This window comes from Bolinopsis microptera, chromosome 5 (genome assembly GCF_026151205.1).
Source record: "Bolinopsis microptera isolate Bmic1 chromosome 5, MBARI_Bmic_1.0, whole genome shotgun sequence".
Taxonomy (NCBI): Eukaryota; Metazoa; Ctenophora; class Tentaculata; order Lobata; family Bolinopsidae; genus Bolinopsis; species Bolinopsis microptera.
Genome location: NC_087076.1, coordinates 973,909 through 991,214, shown reverse-complemented (window position 1 = coordinate 991,214; position 17,306 = coordinate 973,909). Strand labels below are relative to the sequence as shown.

Sequence of the window (17,306 nt, the reverse complement as noted above, 5' to 3'; positions counted from 1 at the left end):
CATCAAAAAGTGTTTGCAGAATTGCAGATGATTTGGTAGTCCCCCTTTTAAGGTAACTCAATTAAGCATCTAGCTTCGTTCAATCAGCGGGTTGATATCGTTTTTCGGCAAAAAATTATCAAATATTTAGTGTTATCAAGAAAATAAGAGATAACTTTGATGTCCATACCTTATCTAGTTATCTGGTTTATCATCGGGAAATCTAATATATGATAAGGATTCACCCGGAAATTGTTTCCTCATGAAGAAATCGTCACGTACAGCTACAATTCTATTTAATAAAATATGTGGAAATGTAAAACAAAAACAACGTCTCCTCTAGACTCTAGTGACTCAAGTAGTCACCCATATTAAGTTGAGGAGTGATCCGAGACTGAGGTAAACTTTTAAAAACATACAGATTCTGAGATTCGAGTCACTCTAACAATTTCATATATAATAACAATGCAAATCTAGCTCTCCAATAGTTTAATAAACATCCCAGAGAGCTAATCAGTCCTGCAAATGTAGTGACGTCACCAGGAGTAGTGACGTCACCAGGAGTAGTGACGTCACCAGGAGTAGTGACGTCACAAGGAGTAGTGACGTCATAAGGAGTAGCTCTCCAATAGTTTAATAAACATCCCAGAGAGCTAATCAGTGCTGCATTTATGGGACACATATTATCTAAAATCTTATAAAGTTCTAAAATATAGATCTAATATAATAATTTAATGTTTACTAAGATCACTATTGCAGCTCAACTGCAGGTAGTGGTTACTGAGGTTACTAAGTTAAGGTTACTAAGGTTACTAAGGTTACTAAGCTAAAGTTACTAAGGTTACTTAGTTTACTAAAGTTACTAATACCACAACTGCAGGTAGCGGAGATGGTAGGGAGCAAGCTTTACAATGTGGACTTGACGGACACCAAAACTAAGATAGTGTTGGGTGTTGCAGCTGCAGGAACAGCACTAGCGTTAGGTGGCGCTATTTACTATATGTCCAGTGGGGAGAGCTCTGAGGAAAAGTCTGCAGAAACACCAACAGAAGAAACAGATGCCCCAAAGTCAGTGGATAAGGTAGAAGAAGAACCTGAGCTCACTGCTTTGGAGCAGGCTGATAAGAGGAAGGGGGCAGGTAACGCCTTCTTCAAGAAATCAGAGTTTGACGATGCCATCGCGTGCTACCTGGAGGCTATAGACCTGTACCCGGAAGCTAACCCAGTGGAGAAATCCCACTGTTACCAGAACATGGCAGCTGCTTCAGAGAAGCTAGGCAAGTACGAGGAAGTGGTGAAGTATTGTAGCCTAGCTCTCGACCTTAACCAGAAATACATCAAAGCAATTCAGCGACGAGCCACGGCATATGAGAAGCTAAATAAATACGAGTCCTCAATAAAAGATTGGACGGCTGTCTGTCTGATTGAGGGCCCTGAAAAGTCTATGAAAGCTGGTTACATGGCAACAAGTGATCGTGTCCTGAAAGCGTATGGTGATGAACAAGCTAAGAAGTTGATGTTGTCCAGGAAACCCAGACTACCGTCTCACACTGTGATCAAGTCAGCCCTGGACAACATACACATGCGAGACTTCCACTCTACAGTCACTCCTGAATCACTTGACAATACGGGGGACAAGCTCTACATTGAGATATTAGCAGATCTTGAGAAGCGAGACTACGACGTAGTTCCCTCTAAATTAGATAAAGCTTTGAAGGAGGAACCCGTAAAGTTCTTAAATCAGCTCAGATGTCTCCGTGGAATATTCTCGTGGGTAATGGCAGACCATAAGACTGCCATACAGAACTTTGATGCAGTGATAATGGACCCTAAAAGCTACATGAGGCTGAAGATCCAGGCCCACATCCACCGTGGAGAAGTGTACCAAGCAAAGGGGGACAAACTGCGAGCACTAGCTGACTATAACACTGCAGTGCAGACAGATGAGGACCACCCTGACCCCTACCTTCACCGAGCTCAATGTTACCTCAGTATTGAGGATCTGGCTAATGCTATCAAGGACTTGGAGAAGTGTATAGAGTTAGATGATGAGTTCCCGGCCCCCTGGACCCAGCTGGTATATGGACAGTACCAGATGGCGCGCACCATGACCCCCAGTCTCCTGGATCAGGTGTTTAAGAACCTGGGGAAGATGGTGGAGAGGTTTGCTGATGTTTCTGATGTCTTTGCTCTCTATGGGCAGGTACTGCAGGATCAGCGCCAATTTTCTGCTGCAGAGGAGAAGTTCTTAGAGGCTCAACGACTTGAACCTGGCAATGTTACTTACAAAGCTCATGTTGCTACTTTGAAAATGATGGCCGAAAACAACTTCGACTCAGCTTTAGTTCTACTGAACGAGGCCCACGAAGCAGACTCGAAGTGTGACTTTGTTCTGGAGAACCTGGGTATGATCTACATTCAGAAGCAGATGTACCCTGAAGCTCTGGAGTGTTTCAAGAAAGCGCTGGAGCTGGTAAAGACAGAAGCAGAAGCAGCGCACTTGTCAGCACTGTATGTAGGGATACAATGCCAGTGGGAAGTATGTGATGAGTATAACGTTAAACCTGTCAGTATGGCAGATCTGCAGGACTTCAGTCAAATGATGACAGCACCTCAGGGGTGATGCTATCACCTTATCTGAACACTTCTGGTTCTTCAACACACCAAAATTCTAGATTGTTTGTCAATTAATTTATTACAGTAGTTGAACACGATTATATTTTTGCAAAACTTTTTTTAATTGGTCATTGGTAATTTGAGGCAAGGGATTATGATTCTACAGTTTTCTTGGAATGGCAGCAGTTATACTTATTGTATAATCTGCTCATTCGAGCAGACTTGGCTCTTCTGCCTTCATTTGTGGAATTAATATTAACTTTTGTTTACCAACTTATATTATTGAGGACATTTAGTGACGTCACGTTTCCATTAAAGAACTAACCACAAGCTATCTCAAGTGTGACTACCAGACGTTGAATATTTGATTTACTTGAGCTTTTTTTGGCTCATTTTTACACTCTTTACGATTAATATGGTTTCCGTGATGCAAAGTTCATTGATTTACAATACTGAGTTTCTTTCAATTTCTCTCAATACTCTAATTATGCGACCAAGAAGATTACTTTAATCAAACATTGGAAATATTTTAATAAAGGGAGTAAACTAGACAATCTGTTTGATATTAGTAAAACTAATCCCTTTCCAAGGAGAATGTAAGGAGAGGATGCTCTGTTAAATATGAGATGTCAGCAGGTGCTATCAGGAGCCGCTAACAACGGCAACTCTACAGTAGCTCACTGCTCCTGCAATGGTATAGGATACACGGTATGTGCATTCAGGGGCAAATACTACTTTGCAAATAGCCCCCCCCCCCCCCTGTAGCTTGTAGTTCACATTGTCCCTACTTTGCAAATAGCGGGCCCCGCCCCAGACCCCCCCCCCCTGTAGCTTGTAGTTCACATTGTCCCTACTTTGCAAATAGCCCCCAGCCCCCCCCCCCTGTAGCTTGTAGTTCACATTGTCCCTACTTTGCAAATAGCCCCCGCCCCCCCCCCCCCCCCCCCCCCCCTGTAGCTTGTAGTTCACATTGAGATAAGTTTTAACACTAATTGTTAATAACAAGTTATCAAATAGCTAGTATTTAAGGACCAGTTAACTGAAAAAAAAGTTATCCTCATATTTTGACAGATTGTGACAAATAGCAAACTAAGCAACGAGTCGAAATTCCTAAATCTTTAACTGCTCTCTAACGCGTGTAAATAGCGTTTGTATTATTTTGGCGATGACGTCATAAAGTCCCTTGCGCGCGCAGAGGAGCTCGTTAGACTGTATTTTACAGGTAGAAAATGGACATAATACAATGTTTTTCCCCGAATAACTCGAAAAGTAAGTAATTTAGGGTACATGTTGCTTCATAAGTTGTATATAAACATGGCCATTCTGCACAATTTGCACACATTTAAAAACCTTTAGGGCCTTCATAGCCCAATTTACCAGACACCCATAGTTTTGCATGATTTCTGGAACCGAAAATCAGTTTTTCGCCAATAACTGAAAAAGTAAGCACTTTAAGGCATATGTTTGTTCGTAAGTCATGTATTAATATGCTAATTGCGGTTCTTTTGCACCCTGTCTAAAGACTCTATCACGATCCTATCAAAAATGGGCTCAGTACCACGCCCAAAATGGTTTTTGGCAAATCTCTCGAAAATTAAGGATTTTAGGCCATGTGTTGCTCAGTAGCTCCTATATAAACATGCATATGCCGCTTCGTTATGCCTATTTTGAAGTCTCTACGACCTTCAGAAGCAAGGGGTCGGTTACGTTATTGGGTCAATATGGGCGTGGCCCTCCTGGGTTTTCTCCACGGTCAAAAAAATGTCTCCAAACGGAAATCGTTTATTCAGACCTTCAGGAAGGTCTGTGCAAAGTTTCGTGAGTATTTGAACATTTGCAGGTTCATTTCCATGAATGTCCATAAATGACTGGACTACACAACTTTAAAGTTAACTTTAGAGAAACTCACAAGTCATTTATCTCAAATTAAGCTGTTAGTGTCCATGATCAACCTGTGGCGACAATGTTTTACGTGAAATGTAAAAATCAGGAGTAATATAAAAAGTGTATTTTTAGATTAAAGTGCTAGCTCATAGTTTTAGAATTGTATAGATTAACGTTGGTCGTTTAGCCATCTAACAATCGATCGTGCCGTAATATATGGCCAGAGAATAATAGGGTCTTGGAAATTCTATAGTTGTTCAGTGGGTCGATTGACTGAACACGTTTGCACTTGGTATTTAAACTTACCAGTAGTTTATTTATGTTATGTACCGATGATAATGCAATTAGGATAACAACTAGGTAAGCCGTAAGTCTAATTCAAAACACACCGCACACCGTACACTCCAATCAGTATTACTATTTGGTAGACCGGGTATTTTGGCGGGAATTCTGTTCCCACGGCACTGTTCTGATAGAAGCTACTTCTACTAATGGTCCCAGAGGAACGGCCGTAAAGTAGCCTGACTTCTTGTCTCCTGTACTGGCTGACACATGCGGATTAAAGTTAGAAATTTCGCTATGATATAAATATAATTGCTCTCGGAATTGAAAAAAACTCCTACTTATCTAGATCCTTTCTAAATTCGTTAGAGTTTCATGGACTGGGGAAAAATAATCGGTGCAGTCTCCCTGCTTGTGTAATTAAGCAATGAAAACAATTCAAAATTATCACATATGACATAAGTTGTAATAGCAGAAACTTTCTAACCGTACATTCACCCGCCACTGTTCAAGAACCTATACCACTGTTTAAAATCATGACGTGAGCACTGTACATCCAATCAGCTATTTCTTTAGTTAGAATGATAGCCAAAACTATAAGGATTTTGGAGAACTAGGGTAATAGTCATAATTCTAAAATTTGAGTGAGTTACACGTGTTTTATTGACGATGATAAACATTTGCAATGTATTACGCTATGCAAGCGCGCACTGAGGGACTTTATGACGTCACGAGGCCACAGCTTATTATTGCAATAACACGCGTTACACGTACGCTAGAGAATTGGTTCTTTCGGCGATACGATTCTTTACCAGTTTGTCACAGCTGATTTAAATCTTAGCCAAATTGGAGACTACAAATTTTTCAGTTAACTGGTCCTTTAATGTAACCTCTCCTTGTTCGAAGGAGGAGGGAATCAGGTGTCGAGTACTGTACCAGGGGAGGGGGGGGGGTATTAGGTGCCGACTGCCAAGTACTGGGTCTAGGTCTGCTGCTCATTTTCCCAGAAAAACAGTTAGTACATGGTGTTTTACGATGTTCTTGTACAAAGGAAACACTATATAACTATGAGGTATTATTCTAGAAAGTAGAATGAAGATTTATAAAAGAACATAGGCAATAGAAGATAACAGAACTGCTCGAACATGACCTCTCAAATAATTATAAAACGGCACTTATATATGGAATGACACGTGACGAATGATTCGTGACCATGAGACATGAAGCTACTATTTGAATGGTTGTGAAGTCGTGGTGAAGTGAACACGTGACAATGACGAGTGATTAGTGTTATGAATCTCCAAGGTGAAATGAACTGGGCTGACTTTGTGCATATGAAGTGAATTGGTGCTGCAAGTGGATTGTGCTAGTGCTTGTTATTTGATGTGAAAATAATGTGCAGTGGAGCATGATGTGATGTGATTTGTGACTATGAATACCTTTAAAACATCTAAAACAAATAACACTAATTAACAATAAATATATTCTTTAAAACTAACAGTAAACACAACACATGGTACTAAATAGTGGGTCTTAGGTCTAATTTGCCAAAAACTACTACTACTACTACTGCTATGTCGGAACTAAGTCTTTAATTTCTGGGTGGGTATCTTATTTTAAATACCAAGACACAGTTAATACCGTGATTTTTCAACATTTAGTAACGCAAAAGCCGGAAAAAGGGGTGGGTGTCTTAATTATCACCCGAAAAAATAGTTAGTATCGCGAAGGGGGTGGGTGGGTCTTTTGAAAAATTCCAAAATTACACTTAATCGACGTCACGTACAGAACGTAGTACCTGATCCCCCTCCTTGTTCAGGTGTAGTGTACAGGCCACAGGGTGTGATATTGTTGTTAACCCCTCCTTGTTCAGGTGTACTGTACAGGGTGTGATATTGTTGTTAACCCCTCCTTGTTCAGGTGTACTGTACAGGGTGTGATATTGTTGTTAACCCCTCCTTGTTCAGGTGTACTGTACAGGGTGTGATATTGTTGTACTAGACGATGCGTTTCACAGAGTGCAGCTGATAAGCAACATTAGCGGCTGCAGATCTCAGATAACAGCCATCACACTGTGTCCGCTATCTGGCAGGGTCAGTTACTTTTAAACTCTATTATTGACATGTGAACATATCTCAATATTTAATTAGTTAGTTACTTTTACACTCTTTTACTGACATGTCTCAATATCAGTTACTTTTACGCTCTTTTATTGACATGTCTCAATATTTAATTATAAATGTAGTTGAGATGCTTTTACTGTTCCATGTTTTCTCGTATTCAATTGCAAATAATTTAGAATAATTTAAAATACATTAATAAATACACAGATAATGAATTAAGTTAGAATAATAACTTATACACCTGCCATCAGATCGGCGCAGTTTCGTCCCATTCAGTGTACATTCTATCAGCTCAGTCTTCAGTAGATGATGATGTAAGTAATGGCCTATAATATTTGAATATTGAGGTATAGGAAGTACTGTATAGGAACTTCATGAGTTCAAATAGTTTTATTTCATAGAGTGAATAATGAATATATTATATTATCAGGTATTACAGTCCTCATACGATGCGAATAAAATATATGTGTTTCCCATCTTGTCCAGCAAGTATTGATAATAATCGCTTCTTTGAAATGTAAAAGTGTAGAAAACCAGGATATAGATTATATTTTCTCGTTTCTCAGATTATAACATTCCAGGAATACCCCTACACGTGGAGTGTATCGTACACACTATCTATAGGGTCACGTGTGGCGTGTGCTACATTCAATAACGATGGAAGTGAGCTTATAGTGACGGGTACTGAGCTTCTTATCTACAGAACTGCAGATTGGAAGTGCGCCTGGAGTACCCAGTAAGTGAGGGGAGCGTTAAAAGGGTTACCAAGTGCTTTGTTCTGTGTGCTTATGCTTTGTTCTGTGTGTTTCTGTGTGTTTCTGTGTGTTTTCATACAAATGGGAATAAAAGCAATTTAAGTTAACCCTGTATAATCCTAGTTTGACAGAAGAAACCAGCCAAGTAACTGTTTCTCCAGACGGCAGATTCTTTACAACCCTGTCCCGGAACTCTAAAGTTATAAAACTATGGAAGAAGATGAAAGGTACGTGAATAGTTTTCAAAATAGCCAGGGAGGCAATGTATTATAAATATTTGTGGCACGCCCCCATTTCTTGCCCCCATTTATGGCACGCTTACCCTCATCTATATCTGACGGCTCAATTCTCGATAAGTCAGAATAAGATAGGATAGGGTAGAATAATACTGGTAATATGACAATGATAACCAATATAAAGGGGCCGTGCCATTAAAACCGAGAGTAAATACTCTGGAGGTAGGCGGAAAACGGTCTACAGATGATGGGCGCAGGAATGCGCGGAGATGTTTATAATTAGTTGGTCGCGCGCACGTCACCTCATATTTTAAATTATGCAGCTCTATCAGATAAAAACGCCGTGAATTGTTATTTACATCTGCCATCTAGCCATTACATTTGATGTTGAGTGAGAAGACCGATAAGAAATAAGCTCTCACATTGAGTAATGTTGTCACTATAGAAAATGATGTTTTTCAGGAGGCAAGGATTACAGGAGTGAACTGATTCTGCATCCTGACGTTGTTATCGGAGCTTGTTGGCGGGCTGTCTCTCCAGAGCTCCCCGTGTAAGTTGTGTGTGTGTGTGTGTGAGTGTGTGTGTGTGAGTGTGGGGGGGAGGTTGAGTGTACGTAACATCAGGATGTTAAAGGTAAGGGGGGGGGGGGGGGCTAGGGGAAGTAAATCACGTGATTTCCAACATATGTAACTGATAACATTTAAAATAAGTATGTAAACTCTATGTTTTCCTAACGACCCTCATTTGCAGTGACTCAGTGAGACAAGTCCTCCTGACCTCCTGTCACGACTGTATCGGGAGGATCTGGCTGGAGGCTCCAAGTGTTCATCCCTCTATCTCTGCTAGACATTCTATCACCAAGTCATTCGTGCTAGGTACTTTCTAGCTTATCTACATGTATTTCTATGGTTAATTAGGTTGAGTGCGAGTATTAGAGGTGATGATTAACGGTAATGAGTTATTTACTGAAATTGAAACACTCTCCAGGCACTGTGTTGGATCCATTAAAGGAGTCAACTGAAAAGAAGATTGAAGGATCTCCCTACATATTCCAATGGTTCAACAACAAGGCACACTCTTACAGGTTATAGTCAAGTACATTTTTACAGGTTCCTTCTAGGTATTCCTTTCTTTCTAGAAACTTCTTTACTCCGCAACCAGTCTAACACATCTGCTCACTTCAACATGTTTCAGTGTTTGTTTGGAGAATGCCCGGCTGAAAGGGGAGCTGATGCTCTCTGAAGGATTGTCCGTCAGTTCCTACGATATTGCAGAGGAGGAGGACTTTGTTGTGTCTGACACTGACCAGCCTAATGAGCCGATAAAGAAGGAGATGTTGGAGTTGAAGATGGGAAAAGTCAAGGACATGCGAGAATACCAATACACTGAGTCTCAACTTCTCAAATACTGGTACAAGGTTAGTGACCATTCTCAATAGCCGTCTTATTTTTATATTTTTAAAATATTTAACGTCCAACAAATAACAATGGCGTTTCTCTTGTCACTAATAGCTTCTCAGTTTGAATAATATTCCCCTCAGAGTTTCGACATGGTTGTTTGCGTGAGCCCCGCTACCGGCTCCTTTATGGGGTGGAGAGTTGAGAAGATTGATGTGGCTTACCCTTTCCAGGCGCTCACTACTAGATTCGTCCTTAAACTGCCTTGGTTAGTGCTTGAAATGGGGGGGGGGGGGGGGGGGGGGGGGGGGGTGGGGGAGGGGGTGGGGGTATATTGAAATAGAAATTGTTATCAAGAACTACTTCAGTTGATGCATCGTTTAAAAAAACAGATAATATTATGCGTTGTTACCAACGTAAGTAGTAAGTGTTCATTCGACCCGTTCTTAAATCAGAAACAATAACTATCAGAAATAGAAATACCATTAGCACATTAAAAAACATGAAGATATATTACATCTAAATCTTCACCCAAGAAAATAAAGAGGAATCAATTACACGAGAATCTGTTCAACAAAAATCATTAAAAACATCATCCAAAATAGTTCAAATCTTTGGAAAGATTTGTAAATTAAAAAAAGGTTGTAGCTTGTAATGCAAATATAACGTTGACAAATGCAAAAAAAGTCACGCGAAGCAGCCAAGTAAAAGAAAGTGTGATAAAGGTTTACCGACGCTACTCCAAATTGTTCGTTCTTAATTTTAACAATTTGAGAGAAAAAAAGTTAGTTTCCAGAATCTCTATTTAATTTTTGTCACCAAAAGGCCGAAGTAACATTAACCGCCACAGCCATATTAATATAGTCAAACCAGTTCCAGAGTTAATGAGTATGATTTAACAAGCTCGGCGGCCCGGAGTACGGTTAGTAGTGCGGATGCGTTGCTGTTTAGCCTGGTTGAAAGTAGAGTTGTGATTCTTCCAAGCGTTTTTAGGGGTACTGGCTCTCCCGGCTGTAGCTGCAGCCTCGTGCTGCAGCACCACCTCCTCTAGACTTAGACTTAGCTTAGGTTTCTTAACGTGGTTTAACACGTAACTTCTCTCAGCAACTACAGTTTCCTGGGATAGACAACCCTTAAATTTGTATTATAACTTAGCCTTGGGGATAAACAGTGCGCAGGTCGCTATTTATGCTAGAATCACAAATCTTCGATTTTTTCCATGGTGAAGGTTTTTTGCTATTTTCTCCGAAGCTAAAATACAATGCACCATGCTGCCACTTGCCCTACTTTACTTGCCCTCTACTTTACTTGCCCTCTACTTTATCGCCCTACTTTACTTGTCCTCTACTTTACTTGCCCTCTACTTTACTTTCCCTCTACTTTACTTGTCCTCTACTTTACTTGTCCTCTACTTTACTTGTCCTCTACTTTACTTGCCCTCTACTTTACTTGTCCTCTACTTTAAGTACCTGCATGACGGGGTCTGGTGACTTGATATTTTCTACCACCACATCTTCTACCACCACATCTTCTGTCCCCTTGGCCTTCTGGGATTGGTCGTATTAGTTATAATGAATTATATGAAAATGGGACGTCTGAACCAGATGCTGAGATACTTTTTCCTTTACCCTAGCTGAACTTTAGTAATAATTCACCTGTTGTATAGTGTATATTGTATAGTGTATATTGTATAGTGTATAGTGTATATTGTATAGTGTATATTGTATAGTGTATAGTGTATATTGTATATACCTGTTCATGTTGTTGAGACGTCTGCTCGAGGTAGTGCTCGTCTTCTTCCTGAGGTTAAATATGTTGATTGACAAGATTAGCCATTCAGTTTCTTCGTGACTTTCATAGTGTTTTTATCTGTTAGATAATTCAATAAACACAGATTAATCAAGGGGGGGGGGGGGGGGGGGGGGGGGCGGGGGGGTTTGGTGCTACACTTATCACGCTCTTTTTACCTTTAAAATCTCTATTTTCTCCAGTATTTTGATATGACGCTGTCCTAATAGTCTCGTCAGGCTTTCCCCAGTATGTCCCTTAGGAAACAACACGTTATGATTACGTCATCGTTATCGGAATCATTACCATATAAAGTAATATAACCATATAAAGTAATATAACCATATAAGGTAATATTGAGTGAGGTAAAATAAGCAAATGCTCGAGAGTGTACAATTTGAAATGTTACTACATACAGTACACGAGATAGTGTATATAGTGTATAGTGTATAGTGTGTGTATAGTGTAAAGTGTTATGTAGTGTATAGTGTGCAGTGTATATAGTGTATAGTGTATATTGATAGTGTATTATATAGTGTATAGTGTATAGTGATAGACGATAGTGTACAGTGTATATTGTGTAATGTGTATAGTGTACCGTGTATAATGTATAGTGTATAGTGTACAGTGTACAGTATATAGTGTACAGTGTATAGTGTACAGTGTATATAGTGTATAGTGTATAGTGATAGTGTATTATATAGTGTACAGTGTACAGTGTATAGTGTTTAATGATAGTGTACAGTGTATATTGTGTATATTGTACCGTGTATACTGTATAGTGTATAGTGATAGTGTACAGTGTATAGTGTACAGCGTATAGTGTACAGTGTATAGTGTATAGTGTATAGTATATAGTGTATAGTGTATAATGAGAGTGTACAGTGTATATTGTGTATATTGTACCGTGTATACTGTATAGTGTATAGTGATAGTGTACAGTGTATAGTGTACAGCGTATAGTGTACAGTGTATAGTGTATAGTATATAGTGTATAGTGTATAGTGATAGTGTACAACGTTTCACCTTTGTAAAGAGCAAGGCTATACGTGTACCGTAAGCAGCCATTATTACACCTCAAAATTACAGTTTTGTGAGGTAAAGTGTGTAAACTTTAGTGAGATTTAAATTGTAATAATATACGATTTCATTATTATTCAATTCTCTCAATGACGAAAGAATGATAGACACAACAACAACAACAACAGGCTACTTCCTCATCTTAGCCCGGTTTAAAGGAAAACAGATATTAAAATATCAAATATTTACGATAATAAAGTAGTGCTGGAGAAAATGTACGTTAAAATGCCAAATATTTATGACTAAAATTAGGAGAAATAGCATGATTTACAAGGTAACCTAACACGGTTAACGCAGTTAACACGGTGACAGTGCGCATCTTAAATAAGGAGTAATCATAACTCTTGGAATTTCATATCAAATACAGGCAAAGAGCAGTAACGATCTTTAGTAGCATGTGATATTCAGACCTGTATGCTCTTGAACTGCACAAATGCTCAGTTTGTACGATGACGTGTGAACTGCACAAATGCTCAGTTTGTACGATGTGAACGGAACTGCACAAATGCTCAGTTTGTACGATGTGAACGGAACTGCACAAATGCTCAGTTTGTACGATGTGAACGGAACTGCACAAATGCTCAGTTTGTACGATGTGAACGGAACTGCACAAATGCTCAGTTTGTACGATGTGAACGGAACTGCACAAATGCTCAGTTTGTACGATGTGAACGGAACTGCACAAATGCTCAGTTTGTACGATGTGAACGGAACTGCACAAATGCTCAGTTTGTACAATGTGAACGGAACTGCACAAATGCTCAGTTTGTACGATGTGAACGGAACTGCACAAATGCTCAGTTTGTACGATGTGAACGGAACTGCACAAATGCTCAGTTTGTACGATGTGAACGGAACTGCACAAATGCTCAGTTTGTACGATGTGAACGGACCTGCATAATGCTCAGTTTGTACGATGTGAACGGAACTGCACAAATGCTCAGTTTGTACGATGTGAACGGAACTGCACAAATGCTCAGTTTGTAAAATGACGTGTGAGGAATTTCAAAAAGGGTCAGCCAGATGGACGAGTACAAGTAAAATAAACAGTAATAACAAAACATAAACAGACAATAGTGCTCTGAACTGACAAATTGCGAGTTTTCGGCATTCCAATGTAGTACACAATGTGACAAAGGCTCTAAGCTTTGTACAGACACACGACTAAAGTCACAAAAGTCACGTACCAGGCTACACAAAACCCACATACCTCCCGTTATAAAACACGTGTAATCTAATTATAGCTTGCTGTGTGGAGCAGCCCGGTAATCTCAACACGCTACTAACGCTCCGAACAATTACCCACCCCTCCCTCGTCCCTTAAAGCCCACCTGTAGTCTGCAGAAAGTTTATATGAGGGACAGTATATTATATTATAATATGTTTACTGGTGGAGATGGTCCTCAGTTGATTTGGCAATTCTACAGGATGGGCCAAAAGTCAGTGTGCAAACGTTGGGTCTTATACCTCCGCCGTGTTTTATATTTGAGAGCTGTTGCTTTGCAGATGGCATACTGTACTTACTGGTTCGAGGATTCCGTCGTCAAAATTTGAAAATTCGAATATTTTAGACCACGCCCATTCAATATTAAAACACCTATATTGTTTTCTCTGAACATGATGAACGCCTAATTTTTTCAGAGACGGTAGATTATCAAATGTTGCATATGATCTGAAAACATGAGGCAAAACGGATTAGAAATGACGAAGTTATCAAGCATTTTGTGTATGGACACGTTCATTTGAGTTTGAGGATATTGGTAAACAAAAATAATAGCGTTTTTGACGATAGTGGCTTAATTTTGACATCTATTAACCTAGCACGTTCAGAAGTTCTGAACATTAGCCACGTAACCCATACTCCCATATGCACCGCTCAGAAAGAAAATCTATTGTTGTTAGGCACCATAATGTTTCAAATGTCACATTTTGTGTGACTTAGTTAACTGCAGTTGTCTAATTATCATTCCTTGGTCTGAAATATAGTAAATTAGGTCAATCTAACAATTATGATACAACATTGGTTAATGGGCACGGATCGAACGGTTACAAGGCAATATGTGGGTAACTTTGTCACACTCATGATACCATACCTCTATTCTACTGTGAGGTGTCCTAAAAACCCTTTCAACTCATTATTTGATGGTTGCTCTACCGATCATAGCCCTAAAATATGTTGTTTTGAATAATTAGCTAATACAGGCACTCGGTTATTGGGAAATGAGGTTAATTCTGTCACAATATATGAAATTTAAAATTTTGAGCGAATTATTTATATCTGATTTTGGTTTGAAAGGCGGGAAAATTTTATATGATGACAATATAGTTGATGCAAGTTAAGATCAGTTGATGTTTACATTGTCACAAAAAATTATACGAAATCGTAAATAGATTAAAAACAATGATTATAGAATGAAATAGTCTCTTATAATAACTCTTATAATAACTGATGTGACAAAGTAAACATGTCTTGCCCCTATTTTGAAGATCTATATTCTATACCTCTATTAGAATATTGTCCGGAACATCAGAGCTTAAGTTTAACAATTTTAGTTTAACAATTTTAACAAAGTCACTAAAAATGTGACAAAATTAACTTTTCATGCCCCAACAATTTCAAGATAGTGTGTAAAAATTTGCATAGGCTGCTTTATTACCTATATAAATCAATCCAAACTACAAAAAAATATATGTCAATGTGATGACGATTACCCAACTCTTATAATAACTGATGTGACAAAGTAAACATGTCTTGCCCCTATTTTGAAGATCTATAACTCTATTAGAATTCAACATTCTTTCAGAAACGATTGGAAGAATATTGTCCAGAGGCGGTCCGTGTAGGCCTTACACTGTGCTTTCAGCAATACTCATAAGAGCTCAATTTTAAAAATTTAGATTAATTTGTCAAAGACATTGAAAATGTGACAAAATTAACTTTCCCTGCCCCAACAGTATCAAGATAGTGTGTTATATTTGGCATAGGATTTATTACAGGTATATTAAAGTATTAATCGATCCAAACTACGAAAAATATCTTTTAATCTGATGACGATTTCCTAACTCTTATAATAACTGATGTGACAAAGTAAACATGTCTTGCCCTTATTTTGAATAACTATACCTCTATTAGATTACTATATTACTTTATCATCAAAAAAATTTCGATAAACTAGTTATTTTGCCAGCAAGGAGCTAACAGAGTTATAATAATTTTGTGTGACGAAATTACCCTATTTTTGACCATGTAGCGGTAGTTTAATTGTGACACTGTTATCATATTACCACCTGATAATGATTTATGTGACTGGTGCATGGTACTAGCAGTGTTGTTTGATCCATAGTACGTATAATATAAGGGGTTTAAGCTAGTATATCATTATTTGTTCAATTTCACACATGTTCAGATATCATCAAGATTATGTGACAAAGTAAGCTTGGTTGTGCCTTCTGTGTTTTAATTCCTTACGACTATATGATATAATAACAATTCCCAGCACTTCCAGGCCATCAAATAAACTTACACTACTCAACATTGCTTATCAGGGTGCCCTAAACATTCATCACATATTTTCTTTAATGTGTGACAGAGTAAACCTGAATGCACCATCTAACGAAAAAAGTCGTCAAATATGTAGGTAATGGTCATATGTACCCATCCAATCAACTGGACACTCAAAAATTTGGTCAAAAACGGCAGCAAGGGGTCCATATTTACTCCGTCACATGTTTATAGTGTGACAATGTAACCATTTCCGTGCCGGCCGTATTTAAGCGATATCTTATCACCTGATTAAGATATCGTTATGTGACAAAGTTAGCCTAGAGGATGAGACGATTATCCTAACCATCAAGGGTTTAAGTAATTTCATAGTGTGACAAAGTCAACTACACTGTGCCTTTTAATAGGGTCACTTATATTTACCAATATCCTCAAACTCAAATGAACGTGTCCGTATCTCGTTAACAAAATTGAATGGGTGATTATGTGACACCGTGACACGACACCTTAATTGGGCACCCTTAACAATTCCCATAATGTTTAACGGGGTAGTTAACGGGGTCACCTTATCACGTGATTAGGTAAACCAATCACCTGATCACACGTAATGAATAAACTCGTTATGCTTCATATCTCGGTCATCTGAGAAGCTACAGTTCTAATTCTTTCAGGACAAACGTAATTCGAATGGCCAAACACAATTCAATAACATTTAGCTTGATCCGACTATCCAAACTATCAAATAAATGTGAAAATGAACCTCCATTTGAAAAAAATGAACGCGAATATTTTTCGAGTTGACAATTTCCTCGAACCAGTGGTGGTACTAAGTCATACCAGAAGGAAGTATTTCAATTGGGCACTCAGTGACTGAGCTATTAAGGCCAACGTTTGCACACTGACTTTTGGCCCACCCTGTATATTGAATATTCTACAGTATTGAATAATAATAATATAAAATGTATTGTATAACCGCCCACAGCTTGTACTTACTTAACTTAATTATTAAACTAGAGCGTTACATTACACACAGCTTGTACTTACTTAACTTAATTATTAAACTAGAGCGTTACAGAGCGTTACATTACACACAGCTTGTACTTACTTAACTTAATTATTAAACTAGAGCGTTACAGAGCGTTACATTACACACAGCTTGTTCTTACTTAACTTAATTATTAAACTAGAGCGTTACATTACACACAGCTTGTACTTACTTAACTTAATTATTAAACTAGAGCGTTACAGAGCGTTACATTACACACAGCTTGTACTTACTTAACTTAATTATTAAACTAGAGCGTTACAGAGCGTTACATTACACACAGCTTGTACTTACTTAACTTAATTATTAAACTAGAGTGTTACAGAGCGTTACATTACACACAACTTGTACTTACTTAACTTAATTATTAAACTAGAGCGTTACAGAGCGTTACATTACACACAGCTTGTACTTACTTAACTTAATTATTAAACTAGAGCGTTACAGAGCGTTACATTACACACAGCTTGTTCTTGCTTAACTTAATTATTAAACTAGAGCGTTACAGAGCGTTACATTACACACAGCTTGTACTTACTTGACTTAATTATTAAACTAGAGCGTTACAGAGCGTTACATTACACACAGCTTGTACTTACTTAACTTAATTATTAAACTA

At 38.5% G+C, this 17,306-nt stretch overlaps 5 protein-coding genes across 6 annotated transcripts in view; 4 read left to right on the top strand and 1 right to left on the bottom strand.

Annotated features, from left to right (window-relative positions):
- LOC134815897 (mitochondrial import receptor subunit TOM70-like) overlaps positions 1-3,045 on the top strand; it is a 51,547-nt gene extending 48,502 nt beyond the window's left edge. The window contains exon 2 of the mRNA XM_063824498.1: positions 860-3,045. Within this exon, the coding sequence (XP_063680568.1) occupies positions 869-2,602 (1,734 nt within the window). The 5' untranslated portion in view covers positions 860-868 and the 3' untranslated portion in view covers positions 2,603-3,045. The remainder of the gene's footprint in view (positions 1-859) is intronic.
- Positions 1-17,306, top strand: part of LOC134815899 (cilia- and flagella-associated protein 53-like) — an 889,273-nt gene that overhangs the window by 53,640 nt on the left and 818,327 nt on the right. The gene's annotated exons all lie outside the window — the stretch shown is intronic.
- LOC134815896 (probable ubiquitin carboxyl-terminal hydrolase MINDY-4) overlaps positions 1-17,306 on the top strand; it is a 623,521-nt gene that overhangs the window by 59,369 nt on the left and 546,846 nt on the right. The gene's annotated exons all lie outside the window — the stretch shown is intronic.
- LOC134814742 (dmX-like protein 2) overlaps positions 1-17,306 on the top strand; it is a 131,615-nt gene that overhangs the window by 59,348 nt on the left and 54,961 nt on the right. Inside the window, exons 2-11 of the mRNA XM_063822939.1 lie at positions 3,200-3,303; positions 6,729-6,854; positions 7,136-7,198; positions 7,466-7,620; positions 7,763-7,866; positions 8,338-8,425; positions 8,626-8,750; positions 8,863-8,959; positions 9,070-9,292; positions 9,416-9,540. Of these exons, the coding sequence (XP_063679009.1) occupies positions 3,217-3,303; positions 6,729-6,854; positions 7,136-7,198; positions 7,466-7,620; positions 7,763-7,866; positions 8,338-8,425; positions 8,626-8,750; positions 8,863-8,959; positions 9,070-9,292; positions 9,416-9,540 (1,193 nt within the window). The 5' untranslated portion in view covers positions 3,200-3,216. The remainder of the gene's footprint in view (positions 1-3,199; positions 3,304-6,728; positions 6,855-7,135; positions 7,199-7,465; positions 7,621-7,762; positions 7,867-8,337; positions 8,426-8,625; positions 8,751-8,862; positions 8,960-9,069; positions 9,293-9,415; positions 9,541-17,306) is intronic.
- On the bottom strand, positions 9,925-12,598 carry LOC134815862 (uncharacterized). Of its 2 annotated transcripts, none has more exons than XR_010160317.1 (5): positions 12,551-12,598; positions 11,240-11,317; positions 11,025-11,072; positions 10,742-10,819; positions 9,925-10,389 (listed from the first exon to the last, which is right to left on the bottom strand). XR_010160317.1 is itself a non-coding variant. In XM_063824449.1 (5 exons), the coding sequence occupies exons 1-5, from the start codon at positions 12,126-12,128 to the stop codon at positions 10,168-10,170; spliced, it is 468 nt and encodes a 155-aa protein (XP_063680519.1). In that variant the 5' UTR covers positions 12,129-12,136; the 3' UTR covers positions 9,925-10,167. The 2 variants fall into 2 exon arrangements, 1 of the variants encoding a protein (XP_063680519.1); XM_063824449.1 differs by lacking the exon at positions 12,551-12,598 and adding an exon at positions 12,087-12,136.

Bases quoted from the DNA above. Each gene is read 5' to 3' on its own strand.
- LOC134815862 (XM_063824449.1), bottom strand. From the start codon at position 12,128: ATGGCTGCTTACGGTACACGTATAGCCTTGCTCTTTACAAAG. The intron at 10,820-11,024 runs GTATATACAATA...GACCAATCCCAG, and splicing joins CGTCTCAACAACATGAACAG to AAGGCCAAGGGGACAGAAGA. The intron at 10,390-10,741 runs GTACTTAAAGTA...TGTCTATCCCAG, and splicing joins CACCAGACCCCGTCATGCAG to GAAACTGTAGTTGCTGAGAG.